Consider the following 24,122-nt stretch of genomic DNA (forward strand, 5'->3'; position numbering starts at 1 on the left):
GCGTGTCCGGAGCTGCACGGTGGGCCCTCCTCCCACCATGGGGTTGTGAGCACGGACGACACGTTGCATCTCGCTGAGCCCTGTTTCCTGGCCTGTACAATCGGTATAAGGAGTGTACCCGCCCCCGGTTTTTTAGCAACTGGATGGGACCCAGTGCTATTTCATTTCTCCAGACTGCCTTAGATCTCACCAGGGATGCCGACAGAGCCACCTGGAACACGGACTAGCGGGGAATTCAGAGCTGACTGCGCTGTGCAGCATCCAGGGACATGGCAGGGTCAGCGAGGGGGACACCTCACGCCCCTGAGTCGGTGCCTGTGTGCCAAGCCTAAAACTAGACACAAGGATAAACAATACCAGTACTGGTAACAATGGCCACACTTAAAGCTAGTGTGGGTTAAGCGCTTACCCTGTGGGTGTCACAGTAGAACAGGTGTAGGAGTCCCCCCAAGGGCTTCTTAAAACCCTGATCCCCAGGCACCACCCCAGAGCTTCTGACTCAGCAGGTCCAGGGTGCAGCCCAAGAATCTGCATTTTTCTAACAGTTTCCCAGGTGAGGCTGGTGCCTGGAGGATGGGGTCCCCTGAGAGTCTGGTTTGCCCGATGGGCCAGGGGAGCTGGAGTCACCACCCAGCCCCTTCCTCCTCCATTATGGCTTATGGCTCTTGTAAACGCAAACCTAAAGAGGAAATAATTTTCCCAAGTGCTGAAAGGGAAAGGGACTTATCCCTTCCCTTTCCGTGCAGTATTCCTTTGAGAAAACATGCAGTTGTAAATCCTTTCTCTGTCCCTTTGAGATGGATATAAAGCCTTTAGAAGCTGAAGAAGCCTCTGGCTGGTTTTACAACCAGGAAAGCCCAGTCATCTCTGAACTGTAGACCTGGGGAGGACAGTGTCTCCAGGGAGTTTGCCTGGTGCCCGGCTCCCAGCTGTACCTACCTGCTTGTCAGAGAGAGATGAGGTTTTAGTTTTCTTTGGATAAAGATGACTAGCCAGCCCAGGTGGCCACCCAATCGCCAGGTGGAATTAGGAAGTCCTGTGTGACAAAGGGTGATGTCCCCTTCCCTGTCCTCAGGGGGAGTGAGGTTTCTCTGTCTTTGCCATCACTTATTCAGTAGAAAAGCTGTTTCATTCTTTTCTACCATCGCAGAGAGGATTTTTCTGGGCTGGCTGGAGTTTTGTTTTATTTTATTTTTATTACTGTTTTTTTTTTTTTATCCCAAACTCTTAACCCTTCGTCTCCAATGCTCCCTCCCCCTTGGCAACCACAAGTCTGTTCTCTATGTCTGTGAGTCTGTTTCTGTTTCGTAATTCATTTGTGTCATATTTTAGATTCCACGTGGAAGTGATGTCATATGGTATTTGTCTTTATCTGTCTGACTTACTTCACTTAGTATGATAATCTCTAGGTCCGTCCGTGTTGCTGCAAATGGCATTATTTCCTTCTTTTTTATGGCTGAGTAATATTCCACTGTGTATACGCCCCACGGGGATTTTGATTTTTAATTCTTTCCCTAACTCCCTGCAGCCTCCTTGCCCTCCACAAGCCTCCAGGCTCTCAGTCCTGTAAACTGTGGTGTGACCCTGGGGAGGGAGTGATGTGAGCGTCCTCACTCTAGGGACACCTTTGGAGGAGATGTGTCTGCTGACTGTGGACCCTGCCGGCCGGCTCCAACTCTCAGATCCCCCCGGGAAATGGGTCCGCTGGGGCCACTCGCTCCCCTCGGCGTGCCGGTAATCCTGCACTTTGGCCAGGTCCTCGGCGAAGTTCCTCAGGACGGCCCGCATCTCCGGGTTCTCCGTGTTGGTGAAGTCGATGAGCTGCTTGACCAGTTGGTCAGCCTTTTCACGCAGCCGGGCTGTCTTGCGGGTGTAGGCGGCCAGCAGCGAGTAGAACTGGCCGAAGCACTTCTCAGCGTTGGTCACTGTGTCCTCCGTCACCCACACCTGCTGTCCCTGGGGAGGTGGGGGTCAGAGGAGCCGTTCTGGGCACGGACGCCCAGCCAGGCCACGACAGCGAAACAGGGGTCACCCACCCACCGCCCTCCTCCTAGGTGGCAAACCCAGGCCAGGCGTCCGGTCCCCAGGATAATGCCCAAAGTCCCCGGGTCAGGCCGTCAAGGCAGATGCGGGAGACCAGTGGGGTCACAGGGCTGGTCAGTGGCCGGGCAGGAGTGCAAACATGGGCTTGGCTCCTAACCTGGCCTTTCCCACCCTGGGGCCCTTACAGGGGTTTTATCTTCCCAGCAAAGTTGGTCTGTATTCCAACCATGCCGAGCCGCAACGACCTCTTCTCTCTGAAATCCCCAGATTCTATCTTTTCCCCAAGCTGTTGAAATTCTCTCCCTTCTCTACATCGTAAATCTTTATTAAGAAACTTTTTTGGGCGGTGGGGGGACCAGTTTTAGGTTTACAGAAGAACTGAGTGGAAAGTACACAGGGTTCCTACATACCCCCTCCCCGGCGCTCAGGGTTTCCCTGTAATCAACAGCTTCCCTTTAGTGCCCAACCTCTGTTACAAAAGGTGAACCAACAGGGACACATTCTTAGTAACTAAAGTCCCTCGTTTACATGAAGGTTCCCTCTTGGTGTCCTACATTCCGTGGATTTTGACAAGTGCCATCGTCAGTACCCTGCCTCCACCTTCACAGTGTCGCAGAGAACTCTCACTGCCCTAGAGACCCCGTGCTCCGCCCGTGGGTCCCTCCTCCCTCCCCCAGCCCTGAACCTTTAGTTTGTCCTCCTGGCATGCCGTTTATCACCATGTATCACTTCCTGTTGTGCTTGGTTTCTGTCACCCTCTGCGTCTTTCTGGGTCGGGCTTGGGGGGAGCTTGCTGACTCATGGTTATGTGCCGCTAGCCTGGGGCCTCTGCCCATCGCAGGTGCTCCATGAAAAAATACGGAGTGAGTGAAGGACCTGCTGGATTTCATCTTCCAGACAGTAAAGGGGGCACAGCCTCAGACAGTCGCCTCCCTCTCGCACCACTGCACCCTCTCCTTGCCCCTCGTCCCACCCAGGTGGTCACTGCCCCATCCTCTCTCTGTATGACCAAAGCCCCCAACCTGTGCATCCCTCTAATCACATCTCTAAAGCTGGAAGCTGAGAGGAGGGCCCTTTGTCCTCCTAACAAACCCTAACTGCCGCAGCCCTTTACAGTTTGCAGTGTGCATCGTGTGTATTACCCTGCAAACAAGGTAAACGGAGACCAGAGAGGTGAAGCATCTTGCTCCAGGTCACACAGCCGGCCGCAGTCCCTGTCCCTCCACGTGGGGTCCTTGGACCCCCTCAATCAGAATTGCCTGGGACACAAGTTAAGCCTGCAGAACCCCAGCCCACTCTCCGCCAGACTCCCTGTGAGCGAGGTCCAGGGGGCTGCATTTTTAAAGAAGCCCCTCAGGTGGTCCAGGGGCACCCTCGAGTTTGTGAGCCCCAGAGGAGCCAGGCGTGGAAACAACTGGGTAAGGGGCAAGTTGAGAAAGCAGTGATAGATTCAGGCTGCAGGCAGTGGGGTCGGGGACGATTTCACAGAGGCGGTGATGCCTGATGGGGTTTTGAGGTACGAAGAGGGGTTTTCCAGGTAGAGATGAGTGAGGGAAGTTGGGGTGGCCCCTGTGAATTTAGCTATCTCAGGGCTGTGGGCAAAAATGCTGGAGAAGCAGACAGAGGCCAGATTCTGGAAGCCTCCATGGTCTCTAGACCTGCAGGTGGGTGTGGTGTGGGCGGGAGAGCATCCTTACCACCGCCCCCGCCCCCCAGCAGTCCAGGCGGCCCCATCTGTCTTGGTGCGTCTGGCCCCGAAAACCCGGCCGCCCCCTCCCTCCCAACCCAGGCCAGCGTGGGGCTGCTCGCCTGGAGAGAACGATGTTCACTGTGGCTGGAGACAGCAGCTGTCCTGGTCCTGGGGAATACGGACAGGGCCCCAGGGGTCCCACAGGCCTGGGAGAAGCCACACGGGGCTGGGTGCAGCTGCGTGGTCCTGGCTCAAGGGACGCTGCCACCTGGTTACCAGGCGATGTGGCCACCCGAAGTCACCCTGGGAGGAGCCTCCGCTGGTCACTAAGGCAACCTCTCCCCGGGCCACCCTCCCCTAGCGGATTAGGAGGCCTCAGCCAGCCTGGCGCTGGCCCAGGTGGGGTCGCCGAGAGGCTCCCACTCTCCCGGTGAAGATGGAGGTTCTTGTGGACCTGGCAGCGCTGGGGTTCCCCAGGAGGTGCGGGGACCGGACTTAGGGCTGCTGGCCCTGCGCCCAGCTGTGCTCATGGGTCATATTGCTGGGGCTCCTCCTCCGAGAAGGCCACGCAGCCTTACCCAGGCTCCTAGGAGACTTGGCTACTCAGGAGGGGTTTGCGAAAAAGCACCGTGAATTGCTGCTCGTCTCTGAATCGAGGGGACAGGGCACCAGCCCACAGGGACATCTTAAACGTGTTAATCATCATTTTACTGGCCTTTCCCCCCTTATTATAAACACTATCTGCTCGTTGCTAGAAAAGCAAGAAAACAAAGATAACACAAAAAGAAGAAAATAGAACAGCACGTACAAAATTGTGCTGACTGAAGTACGGTACATTTTGCTAATCGTAAGATGTGTGCAATTAGGTGCATCTATGTTTTACCTAAAGAAAAGAAATCTGAGACTAACAGCCACGGCAGTAAGAGACTGGGCGGGAAGAGGGGAAGGTAGAAAACAGAATGTCGGTAACTTGCCACGGAGGACCCGCCGCACAGGCCTGTTCACTTTGTATATGTCTGAAGGTCTTTATGACGAAGAGCGTGTTTGGGTTTTTTTTTTTTGAGTGTATATGAAAGCGAGGACTTTATTATTTATTTTTATTGAAATACAGTTGATTTACAATGTTGTATTCGTCTCTGGTGTACAGCACGGTGATATACACACACAAACACACAGACACTCTTTTTCAGATTCTTTTCCAGTATAATTTATTACAAGATATTGACTGTAGTTCCCTGTGCTGTACAGTAGGTCCTTGTTAGTTATCTCTTTTATAGATAGGAGTGGGGTCTGTTAATCCCATACTCCTTATTTATCCCTCCCCTCCTTTCCCCTTTGGTAACCGTAAGTTTGTTTTCTATGCCTGTGGGTCTGTTTCTGTTTTGTAAATAAGTTCCTTTGTATCATTTTTTTAGATTCCCCGTGTAAGTGATATCATATGGTAGTTGTCTTTTCTCTGTTTGACTTACTTCACTTAGTTTGATAATCTCTACATCCATCCATGTTGCTGCAAAGGGCATTATTTCATTTTTTTAATGGCTGGGTAGTATTCCATTCTGTAAGTGTGTATATATGTATATATACACCACATCTTCTTTATCCATTCCTCTGTGGATGGACACTTAGGTTGCTTCCGTGTCGTGGCTATTGTGAATAGCGCTGCTATGAACACAGGGGTGCGTGTATCTTTTCAGATTATAGTTTTCTCTGGACATACGCCCAGGAGTGGGATTGCTGGATCCTACGGTAGGTCTATTTTCAGTTTTTTAAGGAACCTCCATACTAGTAGTTCTTCATAGTGGCTGCACCAACTTACATTCTCACCAGCAGTGTAGGAGGGTTCCCTTTTCTCCACACCCTGAAAGCGAGGACTTTAGAGTCAGCTAAATACAGGTTCAAATCCCAGCCCTGCTGTGTGACCTCAGGCAAATCACCTGACCTCTCTGGGCGGCAGTCTTCTCCCCGGTAAAATGGGACCGTGGCCTCTTTCCTTGCCTTGTTGTTAGGAGAAATAAGTCCCTGGTGCATCAGTAAAGAGACGGCAGGGCAGCCCCCAGGGCAATTCCTGGCCTGTCTGCCCACGGTGGTGCCAGCTCTGGGGTGGCTGGTCCTGTGCTGGTTACCTGCCCCCTCCCCCCACATCTCTGCGTGGTCCCTTTATCACTCCATACGTCCCTTTGCACAAGCTCAGTGCTCCCCGTGGGCCCGGAGCAATGCATACACATAACTCAGCTTCTTCCTGTCTGGGGCATGTCACCTCCCCTGACTTCCCACACGGTGGCCCTGACGGGTGCCCCGAGGCTCTGCCAGTCACTGTGCAGGTCTTCCCTGGATGAGGCCGCGGAAGGGGCTCCTGTGTCCCTGCTCTGTGCGGAGCGGCCGTCCTGGCACCGGTCAGATCCCTTGCACGCTCTCAGCTCCGTCTCTCTCGGGGGCTGCACCGCACTGAATAGCGTCCCCCCAAATGCACGTCCACCCAGGACCTCAGAATGTGACCTTATTTGGAAATAGGGTCTTTGCAGATGTCATTAGCTGAGCAGAGCCATCCTGGAGCAGGACAGGCTCTGGTCCAACGACTGGGGACTTGTAAAAAGAGGAAGCAGACACACACGGAAGATGGCCACGTGACAGCAGGGGCGGAGACCGGAGGGATGTGGCTATGAGCTACGCCTGGCGTCCCTCGCTTCCTGTGCATTTGGTGAAAAGCTTCAGTTCCATCCCTGGGCCTCGTTCTATCCCTTACGTATGATTTCTCTCACTCCCTCCTGCCCTCTGTCTCTTTCCAACTTCATTAACGTTTCATGCAGGTAATTCTCATCCCAACAGCAACAATAATAATACCTGCGGGGCAGCTCTGGGCCTGTCCTGCTCCAAGCCCCACACTCATTCACTCATACACTCAGAAAACAGAATCGGCTTTTTCTTAACCAAATGTGGGGTTTTTAAAAAGTTGGAGTTGGGAATCAGCAGGCCAACGTTAATTGGAGACGTGACATTTCACTTTAAAATGCAGCCTTTTCAGTTAGCGGACTGCGGTGGTCAGTCTTCTGTGTCATCTCAGCCGGGCCATAGTGACGCACCGTTTCATCCAACACGAACGCGTGGGTTGCTGGGAAGGCACTGGGGGATGCGGTCGGCCTTGCAGTCAGTTGGCTTGAAGTAAAGGACCTGACCCTCAGTGACATGGAGGGGTGGGAGGGGCGCGGGGCTTCACCCCTTCACCACTGGGAGATCCTAGGAGCAAAAGTGAGGTTTCCAGGAGCTTCAGCTCCTGCCTGAGTTTCCAGCCCGCGCTTTGGATTTCGGACTTGCCAGCCCCACATCACGTGAGCCAGTTCCTTAAAATAAATCTCCTCATATATTCAGTTGGTTCTGTTTCCCTGGAGCACCCACCTCTTGTAGGACTAGGAGAGGCCGCAAAGCCATTTCAGGTTTCTGGGGCTCCGGAAGTGTGAGTTCAGTGTTATAGGCAACGACCACCAGAGGGCAGCAGAGACCCCCAATGGGGAATTACCACGTGGAGGGCAGAGTGGGAGGTGACCCCAGGAAACGCACCAGAGGAAGCCCATGCCTTCAGGCAAGGTGAGAAAAGGAGCAGCTGATGGAGAGAAAGGGCAGTGGGTCATTAATGAACTTAAAGAACTTTAAAGAACGGAGACCACTTTCTAGTAGGACCGCACGGAGACATCTTGTGGCCAGAGAGAGAAAAGCCAAGAGACTGGGGAGAGGAGGGTGCAGGGGCTGGGTGGGGAGAGAGCCTCCCCCTCCCCCCACCCTCCCCCTCCCCCACCCTCCCCTCCCCCTCCCCCACCCTCCCCCTCCCCCACCCTCCCCCTCCCTTCCCCCTCCCCCACCCTCCCCTCCCCCTCCCCCACCCTCCCCTCCCCTCCTCCCCCTCCCTCCCCCACCCTCCCCTCCCCCTCCCCCCTCCCCTCCCCCTCCCCCCACCCTCCCCCTCCCCCCACCCTCCCCTCCCCCTCCCCCCACCCTCCCCTCCCCCTCCTTCCACCCTCCCCCTCCCCCTCCTTCCACCCTCCCCCTCCCCCTCCTTCCACCCTTCCCTCCCCTCCTCCCCCTCCCTCCCCCTCCCTCCCCCTCCCTCCCCCACCCCAGACCCCTTCACCACCCTTGGCTGCAGGGGCAAGCAGGTTTGTGTCTTAGAGAAAAATGGCATGAACCCTGTGCACACCCCACCCCCACCCCTGTTTAGTGCCCATGGCTTGCACTCTTTCTTTCCTATATGTATTTTTGCTGAACCACGTGAAAGCCCATTGCAGACATCCTGACCCTTTGCGCCAAATCCAGCGTGCACCTCAAGAGCAGGTTCGTTACGTTCTCCTGCAAGAACTCATGTGACCATCACACCCAGAAAACATGGATGCAGGGCTGGCATGCAGTACTCTCTCCGTGGGCGCATTTCCCCAACCGTCCCACTAAAGTCACTGGTGGCTGTTTTTTCCGCTGATTCGGGATGCATTGCAATTCCTGCTGAGTCTGTTTAGTCTCCTTGAGTTGAAAATGGCCCCCCCCAGGCTTTTTCTTTTCCGGATGCTGCCTTTCTGTTTGTAACAGAAATAATTTCTGTTCTGCAGAAATCATACAAGAACTCCTTCACCCAGATTCTCCGACTGTTAACATTTTACTGAGTTTGCCTTATCCTTCTCTTCTCTCTCTCTCTTTTCTGATCCACTTGAGAGCAAGTTGCAGACCCGCTGCCCCTTTACCCACATACCCGGTGTGCGTTTCCTAAGAGCAGGCCGAGCCTCTCACACAGCCACAGACAAACTCGAGACCGGACGCTTCACGCTGTTACACACTCTTTCCCTCTTTATCTAATCTACAGGCTCCATTCAGATTTCACACTTGTCCCCGTAATGTCGTTTCAGTACGTAAGCAAACATAATTTTCTAGTGCTCCAGTGTCCAGTCCAGGGTCACCTGCTGTCCTTAGCTGTCATGATTCTGATGTCTTCGTGGACGGGGGGCCAGTTGCTTTGGGGGAACGTCGCTCCGTTGGGCTGGGCGCGGGTCTCACACCTGGGCACGAGGACTGAGGCGGGTGGTCCTTCCCCGTTTTATGAGATTGTGTTCCATGGCCAGCTCCGTTCCCTCCTCCGTTCCCCATGTGATGTCACTGCCAGCTCTCGTTACTTGCCCCTCACCTGCTGGTGAGCCCAGGATCTGGCTCAGTCATCCTCCGCCCCCCCACCAGGGGTTTGCTGAGTGTCTCCTCCACCTCCGGCCCTGGGCTGCTGTTGGGGACGCCTCTCTACACAGGCAGAAGGGTCCCTGACTCGTGGAGCTAGTGCCCAGGGGCCAAGTCCAGGCTCCTTCCTCCTAGCTGGGCCCCACGGCAGGCCAGGACTCCCCTGAGCCTCAGTTTCCACATCTGTGAAGCGGGGACAGTCATCTTCCACCCTCACACGGTGACCTCAGGGAGGAAATGAGATGGTGCCAGGAAGGGACCCTTGGTGTCAGGCCACAGTAGCCCTGGGCAGCATGGGGGTGGCTGCCAGTGCCCAGAGGGGCCCCATCCCCATGTGGGGTCTGACCACACCGAGCTCCGGGAGCTCTGCCCTCCCAGATCCAAGCCCCAACATTTTTAGTGCCACTCAATATTGAATTAGCTTTGTTTTTTTTTTTTTCCCCTGGCTTCAATTGGCTCTTTGCTGCTGCGCGCGGGCTTTCTCTAGTTGCGGCGAGCGGGGGCTGCTCTTGTTGCGGTGCGCGGGCTTCTCATTGTGGTGGCTTCTTTTGTTGCGGAGCACGGGCTCTAGGACGCGTGGGCTCAGTGGTTGTGGCTCGCGGGCTCTTGAGCACAGGCTCAGTAGTTGTGGCGCACGGGCTTAGTTGCTCCACAGCACGTGGGATCTTCCCGGACCAGGGCTCGAACCCGGATTCTTAATCACTTCGTCACCAGGGAAGTCCCTGAATTAGCTTTTTTTTTTTAGCAGCCACATCACACCGAGCTGGCATTTCACAGGCTTCACAGAGCCAGCAGGCAGGTACATGAACTCAGAAAGGGGCACTCAGTTGGGGCTGCTGCAGACCCCACAGTCAGCAGTGGCTTTGCAGCCCTGCTGGGCCCGCTGTTTCTTCTGACTCTTGAGTCCGGCTTGGGGGACATGCTGAGAGGCCCCAGAGAGACAGGGGTCGGGCAGGGCCCCCCCATGGGTCCCACTCGGTGAAAGCGGAGGGGTGGTCCCAGGCCCGGAAATGGCTCTGTCCTAGATGGGCCCGCGCTGGGGGCATCAGGCCAGCCGGGAGGGATGAGGCTGGAGGGGGCGATGGGGAAGGTTCCCCGACCGTGCCTGGCCTCAAATTGGGAAAGAGCAGTAAGGAGCCAAGCAGAACGTCCCAGTTCACATGACGGGCAGCATCCGGGGTGGGGTGGGGGTGTCTCGTCCTGGTTGCCCCTCACGCCCCCCCCCCCCCACCAGATTCTGCTTCTACTCTGACTCCTGAGCTCTGAAACATGAGATAATAAACGTGTTCTGTCTGGGGTCATTTGGTTACAGCCTCCCCAGGAGACTCCTTTTTAATTCAAAGCCTGGCCATTCATCTGCTCTCTGGGGCCGGCTGCAGAGGACACAGAGCTAGTGTGAACCCTGGGGGACCAGAGGACTCATGGGGGTCCACAAATCAAAGGAAACCCCAAATAATCATGGCTTTAAGAAGATGGAAATGGGGAATTCCTTGGTGGTCTAGTGGTTAGGACTCTGCCCTTTCACCGCCGAGGGCCTGGGTTCAGTCCTTGGTCGGGGCACTAAGATCCCATAAGCTGTTCAGCGTGGCCAAAAAAAAAAAAAAAAAAAAGAAAGAAGATGGAAACTTATTTTTCACTGCAGGGGACTCTATGATGTCAGGGCCCAAGTTTCTCCCATCTTGTTCTTCCTATTCCTAGAGTCACCCCAGGTGCCAAAATGGCTGCTGGAACACAGGTCATCACATTTACCATCCAGCAAGCAAGAAGAAGGGTGGGGCAAAGAACGGCATGCCCCTTTCTTAAGCTGTGCATCACTTTGCACTCACATCCTGCTGGCTAGTGATTAGTCACACAGCCACACCTAGCTGCAAGGGAGGCTAGGAAATGTAGTCCAGGCTGCAGGGCCCCACTTCTGGCAGGGCCCATAGCTACCAACTTCGCATGGACTCAGTATGCACTCACAGACACCAAAGCCCCAGCCTCTCCCAACAGGACACCAATGTCCGGGATCTGGGGAACTTGGCAAACACCCCACCCTGTGTTCCAAGAACTCGGGGCTCGTGTGCTGAGCAAGCACCAGGGACAGGCCTGGTGTCCCATCTTTCTCCAGGCCAGCGGTGGCCTTGGGTTCCCCAGGCTCAAGATCTTGTTTGTGGCATGCCTCACTGCCTGTCTGCAGTCTTGACCAAACAATTAGGAAAGGGCTCTCAGATTTCTTCAAATGAGTGGAAGAACAGAACCAAAACCAAAGTATGTTTCCCTTGGAAAGCTCAGGGGTGATTTTGAAACCCAGTGATGCAGAATGTCGGGAAGGGGTTGGAGTGATTGCTCTCTGGGTCCACTGAACAGAGAAAAATCCAGAAGCACTCCTGGGAGAGTGCCCTGAAGGACTGGGGAGAGAGATCTCGGGAGGAGGGCTCGGGAGTCGTGGGATCAAGGCCGCCTTGGCTGCTGGGTGCCATGTGACCCAGGCAGTCACTTCCCCCCTCTGGATCTCATGTTCTTTTCTGTATAATGAGAGGGTGGGATCAAGAGTCCCCCCATCTCTGTTGCCCTGGGGATCAGTTCCACATCCCAGGGCACCCTGCACTCTGACCCTGTATATCTTTCTGAAAAACCCTCAGCCCACAGCTCAGCGCTGCCCCAGGGACCTGTGGTTCCTGGGAACCCGGCCGCAGCTCCACGTGAAGGGGCCTCTCTCCTCAGTTCTTTCTCATCTGCTGGACTCCTGGCAACACAAACGTCTCCAGAACGGGAAAGCCTTGTTCCCTCCTAGGCAAAGAGAAGACAATTTAGGAGCCATTAGCAGTTCCCCGGGAGAAGAGAGAAAGCGAAGGACGATGGGAAAAGAAAACCCTAAGGTGCATCTTATTCATATTTTTTACAAAGCTTTTTTCCCCCTAATTTTAGAAAATCCAGAAACATAGGTAGAAAGTACGGAGGGAAAATGTGATGACCCACATCCAGAAATATCCATTAGTTGCGTTGGGGTACGTTTCCTTACAATCTCTTTAGTAAATAATTTATATGAGTTCATAATTTCTATGTATCACAGGTCTGCCCCTGTTGTTTCTTATAAACTCTGCATGGGTATAATTTTTGTTACTTTTTCCAGCTTTTTATTAAGAAAGATTTCAAATATACGGAACAGTGGAAAAAAACAGGGCAACATAGTTTGTGTCCCCACCATCTAGATTCGAATACTGTTAACGTTTGCCAGTCTTTGAGCTTGTTTTATTGGCTGTATAATATTCCACGACAGTAGGTGTAGTTGAACTCAGTCAGTTACTGAACAAATATTTATTAAGTGGCTACTCTGTGCCCAGCGATCTCCTAGGCACTGGGGCCACGTCAGGGAAGCGTAGGCCTGCGTTTCCTGCGTGGACATTCAGTGCGGAACGTAGCCGGGCCAAGGAGCCAACAGCCAGCAGGCGAAGGGGAATTTCTAACATGCAACTCAGCCTTCCTGGGAGCTCAGGGCGCCCTTGAGAAGGGGGAAAGTTCTCTACCGGGACTTGTGGGTTTTGTTTGTGTGTATTTTAAATTTTATTGGAGTAGAGTTGATTTACGATGTCGTGTTAGTTTCAGGTGTACGACATAGCCATCCAGTTATATACATACATATTCTTCTTTTTTTTTGGATTCTTTTCCCATATAGGTTCTTACAGAATACTGAGTAGTGCTCCCCGAGCTGTACAGTAGGTCCTTGTTGGTGCTCTATTTTATATATTCTACAGGGACTTCGGCCATCAGTTTGGGGCCCACTTCCTCAGTACGATGGAGTCATCAGGGCATCCCCCAGCCCGTGGGAAACCAGTGCCAAGTGGTCCCTGACTTCTTTCAGCCACGTCTCCACGACAGCCACCGGCTGTGGGTAGGATGCCACCGCAGCAGGGCCCAGCCCAGTGGTCCCCAAAGGCTGACCACATGCCAGAGTACGCCTGTTTAAGCATTGGCACAGTCCAAAGCAAACAGACAGGAAGGGACATGGGAGACGCAAAAGCGTACTCACAAAGTGGGGCTGATCCCATTTAAAAAAAAAAATGCCGAGATTGTTGATTTCCTTTGTTTTTGGTGCTAACGTGTCTCTTGCTTGGTGCCAAATGGCAGTAGTTGTAAGTGGGACTTTAGAAGTTGTCCTTTCTCGGTCAGACAAAGCGTTGGCAACCCTCTGTTAATCCCCAAAACTGGGGAAAAAGAAGAATTACTAATCTATGACATCTAAGAGCTGGGAGCTGCCACTGGGTCCATCTCACTCACTCACAGAGGATGGGAATGGCCAAGGCATTGTGACCCTTTCCTGCTTTCTCACCTACAACTTGAATTTCTTTTTTTTTTCTCCTTAATTTATTTTGTTGAAGTAGAGTTGATTTACAATGTTGTGTTAATTTATACCGTACAATACAGCGATTCAGTTATACATATATCTACATTCTTTTTCACATTTTTTTCCATGATGGTTTATCCCAGGCTATCATACATAGTTCCGTGTGCTCTACGGTAGGACCTCATTGTTTATCCATTCTATGTATAGTAGTTTGCATCGCTAACCCCAAACTCCCACTCCATCCCTCCCCCACCCCCCTCCCCCTTGGCAACCACAAGTCTCTTCTCTATGTCTGTGAGTCTGTTTCTGTTTCGTAGAGAAATTCTTTTGTGCCATATTTTAGATTCCACAGATAAGTGATATCATATGGTAGTTGTCTTTCTCTTTCTGACTTCTCTTAGTATGATAATCTCCAGGTCCATCCATGTTGCTGCAAATGGCATTCTTTCATTCTTTTTTTACGGCTGAGTAATATTCCATTGTATGTATGTACCACATCTTCTTTATCCATTCATCTGTCGATGAACATTTAGGTTATTTCCATGTCTTGGCTATTGTGAATAGTAGGCAGGTTGAATTTCTTACCGTCCAGCCTGTCCCAGTGTCCACGGGCCCCAGGCCTCAAGGGGGAGGGGCATTCTCACCTGGGAGATAGGTGAGCCACCTCTGTCAGTGAGAGAGGGGGGAAAGGATGCTCGTGGCTTCCAGGGATACAGTTCTCTGGGACGTGTGGCAGGGGCACCTTTATGCCAGCCCTCCAAACGAGGAAACTGAGGCACGGAAGGGTTTGTGCCGTGTGACCGAGGAGAACAGAGCCGGGCGCCAAAGCCTGTGCCTCCCTTCCACAAGGGGTCCCGATTTCACCAATCAGGAAAATTCAAAAATAATAATCTGGGGGGAACAAGCGCAGGTAAGACACCTTTTTATTTGGCCCAGACAGAAACACTTTTCAAAAGCCAAAAACACTGAGGTTCCCCTATCACAGCATTTTATTCAAGGAACGAATACTGTAACGCACACACACACGCGGATGACCTCAGAGGAGGTGCCAGCTGCCCCCTCACGCTGACATATTCTAAACGCTCAGGGTCCCTATTTTGCTCCTCTTTTTTGAGCTCCTGGTGGCCAAACTGCTTGATTCAAATCCCAGCTCCTCCGCCTGCCAGTCCTGAGACTGTGGCCCAGGTCTGACCTGCCTGGGGCCTCATTTTCCTCATCTGTAAAATGGGGACAGTAAGACAGCCCTTCGACAGGCTCTCGCGTGGGGTGAGTGCCCGGAAGTGATGGTCACTTTTGTTCCCGGTCCTGAAGCAGGGACCTGGCTGGGCTCAGGACGGGGAGGCCGGGGGGAGTGTGAGCGAGGAAAGTGGGAGGCTGGCCAAGGTCAACTCTACTGACTTCCGGCTCCACCAAGGCATCCGAGCCACCTCTGTCCAAGGCACCGAAGGGTGACCTCCCCTCGGGCTCCCCGCTTCCACAGGCACAATTCAGCGTCTTCCTCGGGCTCCGCGGAACTTTTTCCTCTAAACAATAAGTGCTGAGCTCCTGTGCTTCCTCCCCCACAAGGGCGGCATCGCACATCCGCTGCGTTTGGCCGGGATGGACGCCGCGGAGGCCAAGGCATGGGGGATGGGCTCCGTCCAGGAGCAGAGCTGCAGACTCGGAGGGGTGGGGGCGGGGGTGTGGCCCGAGACCAGGTCCCTCCCAGGACAGTCGCCCGGAGGACGCCGTCCAACCCGGCGGGGCCTTCAGTGACGACATGATATCAGAGGAGAACTTGATGAGGATGTGGAAATTTCCACAGAATGCGAGTTTGGGTCTGGTTCCCTGGACTTCTGAATGATCAGAGGTCTTTAGAACTCAGAGCGCAGCGTGCGGTCAGGGTCTGTGTTCCCACGTGGGTGCCTAGGATGATCATAAAGCCGCCCATTCATTCAGCAAGACTGTGGTCGAGCAGCTGCTCTCGACTGCGCCCTGGAGGGGACCACAGTAGACAGGACAGGTGTGCGCCCTGATCTCCTGGAGTCTCAGTCCAGAGGGAGCCCCCATTTATTTATTTTTTAAACGTTTACAGCGGCCCGCCTTTTTTTTTTTTTTTTTTTTTTTTTTGATTTATTTTGTCTGCCCCGGGTCTTAGTTGCAGCACGTGGGATCTTTAGTTACAGCATGCATACGGGATCTAGTTCCCTGATCAGGGATCGAACCCCGGGCCCCCTGCGTTGGGAGCACGGAGTCTTACCCACTGGACCACCAGGGAAGTCCTGAGGGAGCCCCCATTTAAACAAGAGCTTGGCAGTTCCATGGGTGGTAAAGACTGTGTTCAGAAGATCTGGTGGAAAAGCAAGGTAAGAGCAGCGAGAAGCCACATCACCCCCGCTAGGACGGCCACAATGGGAAAGATGGACAGTCACAAGTGTTGGCGAGGATGCCGAGAAATCAGAACCAGCATGCACTGCTGCTGGGACTGGAAACGGGTGCAGCTGCTTGGGAAGACAGCCTGGCAGCTCCTCAAAAGGTTAAACATAGAGTGACCACGTGACTCAGGCGTTCCACTCCTAGGTATCTACCCGAGACAAACGGAAACGCCCCCACACAGAAAAGTGTCCGCAACTGTTCACAGCAGCACTATTCACAATAGCCTCAAAGTGGAAACGACCCAAATATCCATCCATGGATAAATGAATAAACAGAGTGTGGTCTGTCCGCGCACTGGGATGTGACTCGGCCATAAAAAGGAATGAAGCACAGGCTGTGACGTGGATGAACCTTGAAAACATCCTACTACGTGAAAGAAGCCAGTTACAAAAGACCCACGTAGTGTGTGATTCCACTTGTACGAGATGTCGAGAATAGGAAAATTCATAGAGACAGAAAGTAGGTTAGTGTTTGCCAGAGCTGGGGGGTAGGGAGAATGGGGGTTGACACTGAAGGATATAGGGTTTCTCTAGGGGGCGGTGAAAATGTTCTGGAATTACATAGTGCTAATGGTTACACACCCTTGTGAATACGTTTTAAAAAAGACTGCTGAATTGTACACTTTAAAACTGTGAATTTTATAGTATATGAATTATAGCTCAACATGAAAAAAAGGCAGAGAGAAGGGCCGGGAAATGGGCGCTTTCAATCTTTTAAGGATCTCTCCACACGTAAGTCCTGGAAAGTGTATAAAATATTCATTCCTTTGAAACTTTCCAGGCTTTCACAGGCCACAGAGCTGTGGCCCATTCTTCGTGATCTTCTGGCTAGGGGTTATTTCTGTGGCCTGGGCTGTCCAGGGATGGTGCTAGCGCATTTTGAGCACAGTAAGGGCTCAGAAAATGCGGGCATGTCAGAAGCCACAGGGATGTCTGAGACAGTCACCTCTTTGCTTTACTTCGGAGGTCTAAATTCCATTCAAACCCTTCTGTCCTTCAAAGCCAGCCCTTGTTGGACCCTCTCCACTTAAATGTATATATAGCCTTTCAATGAAAGGGAACAGAGTGGGTACTGCCAGGTACTGTTGGGCAGGTTGTTCACTGTGCAAGCAGCATTGATTGAACATTTGCGATATACCAGAAACTGTACTGAGCTCATTGTCTACGATGAACTTTGTTTAATCTTCACATTCACCCTTGGGTGAGAGTTGTTACCCTCAGTTTATGAAGGCAGGAGCCTTGGGAAATTTCATGATTCCCCCTGATTCCCACTCCTTTCACAGCTGTGCTGGGAGGGATACAACTCCAGCAGGAGCCTTCCTGCAAAGGAGGCCCTGTCTGACCACTGGGAGGAGCCAGAGTTCTCCACCACCCCAGGCCTCTCCACGCCTAGAGCTGGTCTTAGCTGGAGGAAGTGCAGTGGTTAGACGCTCGCACCGGGGGTCAACAGGACCTGGGTCCAACCTAGCTGGCTCTGTTCTCATGCAAGTTGTTTAATCTCTCTGCTTCACAGTGCTGTGCGGGTTGTGCTTCCCCATCAGTCCGTGAGGGCAGGGGCCCAGCCGTCCCATTCACAGCAGTACCCAGTGCCTGGTGCCTTCCCTGGCACGTAGTAAGCACGTAATTAATATTGTTTTGAACAAATGAGTGAATGAATGAATGAATGTGTCCTGCTCAGTGCTGGGGCCTGGGCTGAGACTGCAGGACGGGCCCCTGGAAGTCACCAGACCCCTGGTAGAAGAGGCCACAGCCGCCGGGTGCCCCATCCTGGCAGAGGTCAGAGTCTCCGTGGGTGGTCCCACCCTGGGGTGTGATCCGAACAAAGCCCAGAAAACACAGCTGTAGGGCCCTCCGCTCCGGGGGGCGGAGCGGGGGGAGTCCTGGCCTCTCCTGTTTAGCGGCCTTGCCTGCACCGTGACCTTCCCCACCTGGCCCCGTCCATCTCGCAGGCTGCCCCGGGCCACCAGGGAGCCTTTCGCGCGGAGAGGGGACCTTCTCCATCTGCAGGGCCTCCTGGGACTTGCATCTCCAGCTCTCCAGTTACATTCCATTCACAAAAAACAATCTAGATCTTAAGACATATGAGCGCATTAAAAGGAAAGAAGCGAGGTGGAAAAATGTGGTCAGGGAGCCAGCAAGCTGGGATTGGGGCACAGGAAGTGGCTGCTCCGCCCCCTTTCCACCCACCCACACACATGCCAGCCGGGGAGCCTTTCCATCTGCCGTGTGGGCTGCTCGAGCTGTGGAGATGGGGGGAGTGGCCCGAGAGGCAAAGAGTTTCGGAGGTGGAGGCCCCCTACCCCTCCACCGACCGTTCCATTCTTCCCTCTCAACCGGGGCTGCCAGGGACTGTCGGGCAGGTCGTTCATTCTGCGCGAAGACCTGGCTCCGTCCAGCAAGCCGCGTGCCCTGGCGTGGGGTTCTGTGGCCCAGCGGAGCATCTTTTCCTCACACACAAAGGCACCACCTGGGCTAGTGGTCCTGGCTCCTGTATCTTTACTTTTAAGATGCTTAAAACAGAACTTTGCTAAGTGTGACTCCGCTTCCACCCCACCCCCCCCCCACCCCCACTCTGAGACTCTCCATGGTTCCCACTGACCTACAGGATAAAAACGAGGATAATAATAACATAGCGCTCACACTTCCTAATCATTTACGGTATGCCCAGACTGCGCTAAGGGATTTTGCGTGCAATGCCTCTTCCCCCATCACGTGCAATCTTTATATTACCAAGCATAACACATATATAGAAAACTGCACAAAACATCTACGTACTAACAAACTATAAACACATTTAACCTTCACGGCAGCACCACGAGGTGGTCATTATTACCATCCCGTTTTCCAGAGGAGGAGACTGAGATGCAGAGGGTAAGCTGCAGGCCTGAGATCACACAGTGAATGGCAGAGGCAGGGTTAAAGCCAGGCGTCCGGCTGCATCAACCCACGGGGATCCTGTGCTGGCCCGGCTTATGGAATCCTCACAAGCCCCTGCCAGGGGCTTCTCTCCTTGTGCCCATTTTCCAGATGGGACAGGGAGGTCAGAGGGCTCAGTCACTTGCTTGTCCAGGGCTCGAGGCCCAGCATGGAGGATACCAGATCACACCTCCCCACTGTGCCTTTGCGCACAGTAGGTGCTGGATGAATGCCCGTGTGAGTGAGGGCTGGGTGCAGGAATGTGCACCAGTGCCCGGTCCCTCTCCAGGAAGTTTTGTGAGAGGCAGAGGGGGTCCGCGTTCCCTGGGAGGCCGGGTCAGACATGGAGTCTGATGAGGAGGCCTTTACCCCCTAAGTTGCTCCCCTCTCCCCGACTTTCCTCTTCCCCAGAAGGGGCTTGTTTCAGGACGGAGTCCCAAGGTTGCTGTCCTTTGCCTCCCACTGGCCCCTCTGGAGCAGGCTCCCCGCCTGCACCTCCTCATGCCCCAGTGTGCTTTGCAGACAGTAGGGCCTAAATGGACTGAATTCCAAACAGCAGGGTCATCTCTACCACTGGGAGAGCCCGTGTTCACACCCCACCCCCGGCCTTGCCACCTTGAGAAAACGACTTGGCTGCTCTGGCCCTCAGTTTCCTCACCTGCAAAATGGGACGAACACCTTGCCCGAGGTTTGTTGTGTGGCTGACACCACCTACTCTGTGCAGCGTCCCTGCGAGGGTGTTGGCACCTGTGGCGACAGCTCTGTCCCCATCGTCACGTGGCAGCACACACATATCTGGTGGCTTAAACAAAATCAGGGGCGAGGGGCTTCCCTGGCGGTGCCGTGGTTAAGAATCCGCCTGCCAATGCAGGCAGGGGGCGGGGGTTTGAGCCCTGGTCCAGGAAGATCCCACGTGCTGCGGAGCAACTCAGCCCGTGCGCCACAACTACTGAGCCCGCGCTCTAGGGCCCGAGAGCCACAACTGCTGAAGCCCGTGCTCCTAGCGCCCGTGCTCCTAGCGCCCGTGCTCCGCAACGAGAGAAGCCACCGCAATGAGAAGCCCTCGCAACCGCGACAAAGAGTAGCCCCCGCTCGCTGCAACTAGAGAAAGCCCGCGCGCAGCAACGAAGAGCCAGTGCAGCCAAAAATAAATAAATAAAATCTATTTAAAAAAAGAACCTGCTGTGTAAAAATAAAAAATAAAATTCAAAACAATAATTAAAAAATAAAAAAACCCAGAGGCTGTTCTGCACCTTGAATCCTCGTCCACATGGCCCCAGAAGCCTGATTCCTGTTAGGGGATTTTTTTTTTTTTTTTTCTTCCTGTTGCATCTGTCAGTATCATAAATACTTGCAAGGGGAAGAAAAAAAATTCCCCCAGACTTTACGTCAACACAAACAGCCCTAATTGGTCCTGGAGCCTCATAATTCTCAGATTGTCTTGACCATGTGTATCTAGGAAACTCACAGCAGCAAAGGTGAAGGGTGTTTTCATTCGTAAATTGAAGTGGAGGCTTTGTCTTCCACTGAAATGTGGCTCCGGCTCCTTGCCTTGGGGCACTTTTTCTATGTGTGTGCAGAAATCTGACTTATCGCTTTCTTAGGGGAAAGGAGAAAATGCATGAATATTTAATTATTCTGCAGCCAGGAGGGGAGGGTTGGGAGCCAAAGGAATAAAGAGCTGGATTTTTCTTTTCAAAGGCCGCGGCAGGATCCGACCTGGCCCTTCAGATTTCCCCCGTTCTCCCGCCCTGTGTCATGTTGGGGGCCACAGCTGTCATGTTCCTGCTACCCCGTCCTCTCTAGTTTTGGAAAGGATCAGTCGTAGGCGTGTTTGGGTCATTTCCGGTCGGTTCTTCTGGGCTCCTTGGCATATTTTGTTTGGCTTGCAACAAACATAGGCGAAGGGGGTGGGGAAAGGGGAGGTAAGGTCCAAGCACATCTTTGGCCGAAGGACTGCGGCCAACAGGGAAGGGGAACCTGTGGCTGAGGAGGCTAGAACATTCTGCAGTGCGAAAGCCAAAAACTTCCAAAAGAAACATTCTGTAGTTTCCAGCCTGTAAGGGGAGGAAGAGGATTTCCTCTTTGGGCGGCTTCTGGGGGCTCTGGGGAGGGCCCCCCATCAGCGGCGGCCCCTCTGGCGGCCAGCACGGAGGGGCGGCGGCGGGGGCGGGGGACAGGAAACAGGTTCGGGAGTCTGGGCAGGACCAAATTTGGAGAAACTCAGGGGCAAGCATTTCAGCCCGGGCAGGAATAGGACTCTCTGTAAAGGCAGAACACTCTCCCCCAACGGTGGTCCTGGGGAGAGCTGCCTCTGCTTCTTGGGGGAGGGGGGTGTAAACTGAGGCACCAACGTACCTTCACTTCGCAGAGAGAGTTTAAATGAGGACTGCACGTCGGCGGAGAATGACCACAAGTCCCGCTGGCTGAGCACATACTGTGTACCGCAGGCTTCCCTGCATCCTCAGCACGCATCCCTGCAAGGGACGGGCCATTAGGTCCATAAGACAGATGCGGAAACCGTGGCTCAGAGAGGCCAACGGGCTGACCCGGGCTCCTTAGAAAGAACCATCTCTTCCCCAGTAGATGATTCTAAGTTGTACTATTCTCTGTTTAACAACAGGATGCCAGGTGTAAAGGCGTTGAACATAAAATAATGGAGAATTCACATTTTTCATAACGATTAGGAATAATTCAGGCAATCGTGTTAGGCCAATTTTGTTACAGCGGGTCCCTTTCCTGCCATCTGACAGAAAATGGGCATAAATGATGCGCAAATAGCCCACCTTTCACATCAACGAAGCTGTAATAAATTCAAAAATGTTTTTAAATGATAAAGATGTTCACAGTGTGAACAGCATCCCCTTGGATATGGCACCTTGTGCAGTGCACGACCTAAACAACCGAACACAGCAGCCCTGATGAGTGAGCAGATTCGAACCTGGGGCTGTCTTTCCAGAGCCTGGGTACTGTCAGGCTTCTCCCATGGCTTAGCTGGCTTGCGATTTGGCCCCATCCCAGCTTCTAACTGCTAATGACAAAGAGCACTTGATGAATCAGAAAGGAAGGGATAGAGGTGTAGGGATTAGATCCAGTTTTTATCACTCTCTCCCGAGTCCTAGCACAGGGCCTGGCATGCAGTGGGCTCCTTAAGGCAGCCTGAATGAATGATTGTGTGAATGAAAGCTAAGTCCACTCCTCTCCCCACCCCCTTGTCTGCATCCCACACGGCCCTGAGCTCAGGGGTGGTGGCAGATGGAGGGGCTACAATCTGAAACCCCACTGAGCCAAGGGAAGAGAGCCAGTTCCCACAGGCCCCGGGACACAGTGAGCCGTGTGAAAGCCGCCGGCCAGAGCCTCTTGTAATCAGGGACAATGCTTGGCCCTCATTCCCGAAGGACATCCCGGGGTCTCCGGAGGCTGGACCAGTCCTGCCAAGTGCTCTGGCCTTCTGCCCGCCCAGCGCCGCCTGGTGAGGGTGGGGCCCACCTGGCGACTCCTTCCTTCCAGCTGCTGGCTCCGGGGGTTCCGGCCACGCTTTCCTGTGGCCGCCCCTTCTCTTCCCGGCCCCCACCCTGCTGGCCTTGCTGCTCCAGTTTCTGCCTGCCGCCAGCCCCGGCCTTTCTGGGCTGTCCCTCTGGGGCACGGGGCTGGGGGCCTCAGCCCCCAAGGAGGGGTGACTCGTGTGTCACGCTCGCTGAGGGCGGGTCTTGAGACAGCCGTGCTCACCTGTGTGATGGGACCGTGTGGACGCCCTCTGCACTCACTCCCTCAGGCCTCGCGCGGCGGTCCTTGGATAAGCTGGGGTCACTATCCCAACTTCACAGGTGGGGAAACTGAGGCTCTGAGAGCTTGAGGGACTTGACAGGGTCACAGTAAGTTTATCAGAGGCAGTCAAGGTTTGAGCCCAAGCACGTCTGCCTCCAAATTGGGAGTGTCTAACCATTCTGCCTACCTGCCCTGCACACCCCAGGACTTCAGCCCGCACACCCAGGCTGCATCTGGGATTCTCACCCCTGGTGGAGATAACCAGGACTGTGCTGGAAGCAGAGAGAACGTTCCCCTTGCCCCACCCCCACCAGCTCCTGGCTCCAGTGACATCCAACAGAACACCCTAAATGGGCCAGGAAGTTGGATGAACTTTGCCCAAACAGTGTTCTTATGGGGGAGACCAGAAGCGGTTGTGTTGCTTCCTTCTGAAGTTTCTCCAGGACAGATCCCAGTGTGTGTGTGTGTGTGTGTGTGTGTGTGTGTGTGTGACCACCTTCACCTGGAGAACCGATGTCTCCTCAGAGCCTGGCTGTCAGAGCGAAGAGGGGGTGGACAGTGGGAGGGGTTGGAGGGAGAAGAGAGGGGGAGGGAGAAGAGAGGGGAAGGCAGGCAGGGAACACGCTCAAGCCACAAGGCCGGGGGGGGGGGGCATTATGAGAGAGAAGGCATGGCTCCTCCTTTGGGACTCCCCGGGGCATGGGGACCGTGTCTGCCCCGCAGATCCCCAGGGAAACCCTGTCAGTGGGAGCCACTGTGCTGTGGAGGAGAGAGCCCTGGCCCGGGGTGGGCAGGAGAGCCTCAGTGCTGACACTTGCTAACAGTTGCGTTCCTGGGTGGATATACTGCCACCCTGACCCTCAGTCTCTTCATCTGGAAAGTGAGCAAAACATAGTTCCTACCTCGTGGGTGGTTGTGAGGAGTAGATAAGCTAGCAAGATGAAATGAGCGGGCTCCTCAGTGCTCATACACATTAGGAAAAAAAGGAAGAAGGCTCAGGCCATCCCAAAAGGTCAGTTTGAGGGCTGAGGGAAAGAATTCTCCATTTCCTCCAGGGCCTGGCGTCGCTTTGGCCCCACTTCCTGTCCCAATCTGGCCAATCAGGCCTGCCCAGATTAAACCCCTCCCCTGCCCAAAGTCACCTCAGCCATTTGGCCAGGGCCTGACCTCGCCCATTTGGTTTAATTGGCCTCAGCCTGCATTTTAAGGCAGAAGTAGACCTCTCTGGGTACCGTCCAGGACGGTCTCCCCACGCTGCACAGCTGCGGCACCCCCGACCCTTCCAGTCACTCCGATTTCCTGGTGCTCTAGGGCTCAAGGTCAGTGGCTCATGCAGCTCACCTCCTCTCCCTGCAAGTCTGGACCCCATTTCCTTGTCCGTGGAGCAGCTCAGGCGACCTGAACATCCTTCCAGCTCCACCTCCCACAAGGTCCTCACTCAGGGTGACACTTACCTCCACCTCTGCCATCTTCCTAGAAAAGTCTCAGGGAAGGGCTTTGATTGGTCCTGGTTAGGTCACATGCCCATCCTAGCACCAATCACAGTGGCTAGGAGAATGGGAAACAGTGATTGGCCCAGACTGGCTCACATGTTCTCCCCTGTTGCAGAGGGACAAGAGCAAAATACTGTGATTGGCACCTGCCCCCAGAACCTCAGGGTTGGGGCGGGAGAAGCCACTCCCCCAAGTCAGGGACGCAGTTGTGCAGTTCTTGAGGAAAGCCCAAACGCCAGATGTCCACACTTAGGCTAAGTCCAAGG

General features: G+C 53.9%; 1 protein-coding gene across 1 annotated transcript in view; it reads right to left on the minus strand.

The window, feature by feature from the left end:
* CIBAR2 (CBY1 interacting BAR domain containing 2) overlaps positions 1-23,832 on the minus strand; it is a 31,221-nt gene extending 7,389 nt beyond the window's left edge. Inside the window, 2 exon segments of the mRNA XM_032614839.1 lie at positions 1,728-1,956; positions 23,818-23,832. Coding sequence (XP_032470730.1) covers positions 1,728-1,956; positions 23,818-23,832 — 244 coding nt within the window.
* Positions 23,833-24,122: the final 290 nt, after the last annotated feature.

The sequence above is a fragment of the Phocoena sinus genome, chromosome 19 (assembly GCF_008692025.1).
Source record: "Phocoena sinus isolate mPhoSin1 chromosome 19, mPhoSin1.pri, whole genome shotgun sequence".
Classification (NCBI taxonomy): Eukaryota; Metazoa; Chordata; class Mammalia; order Artiodactyla; family Phocoenidae; genus Phocoena; species Phocoena sinus.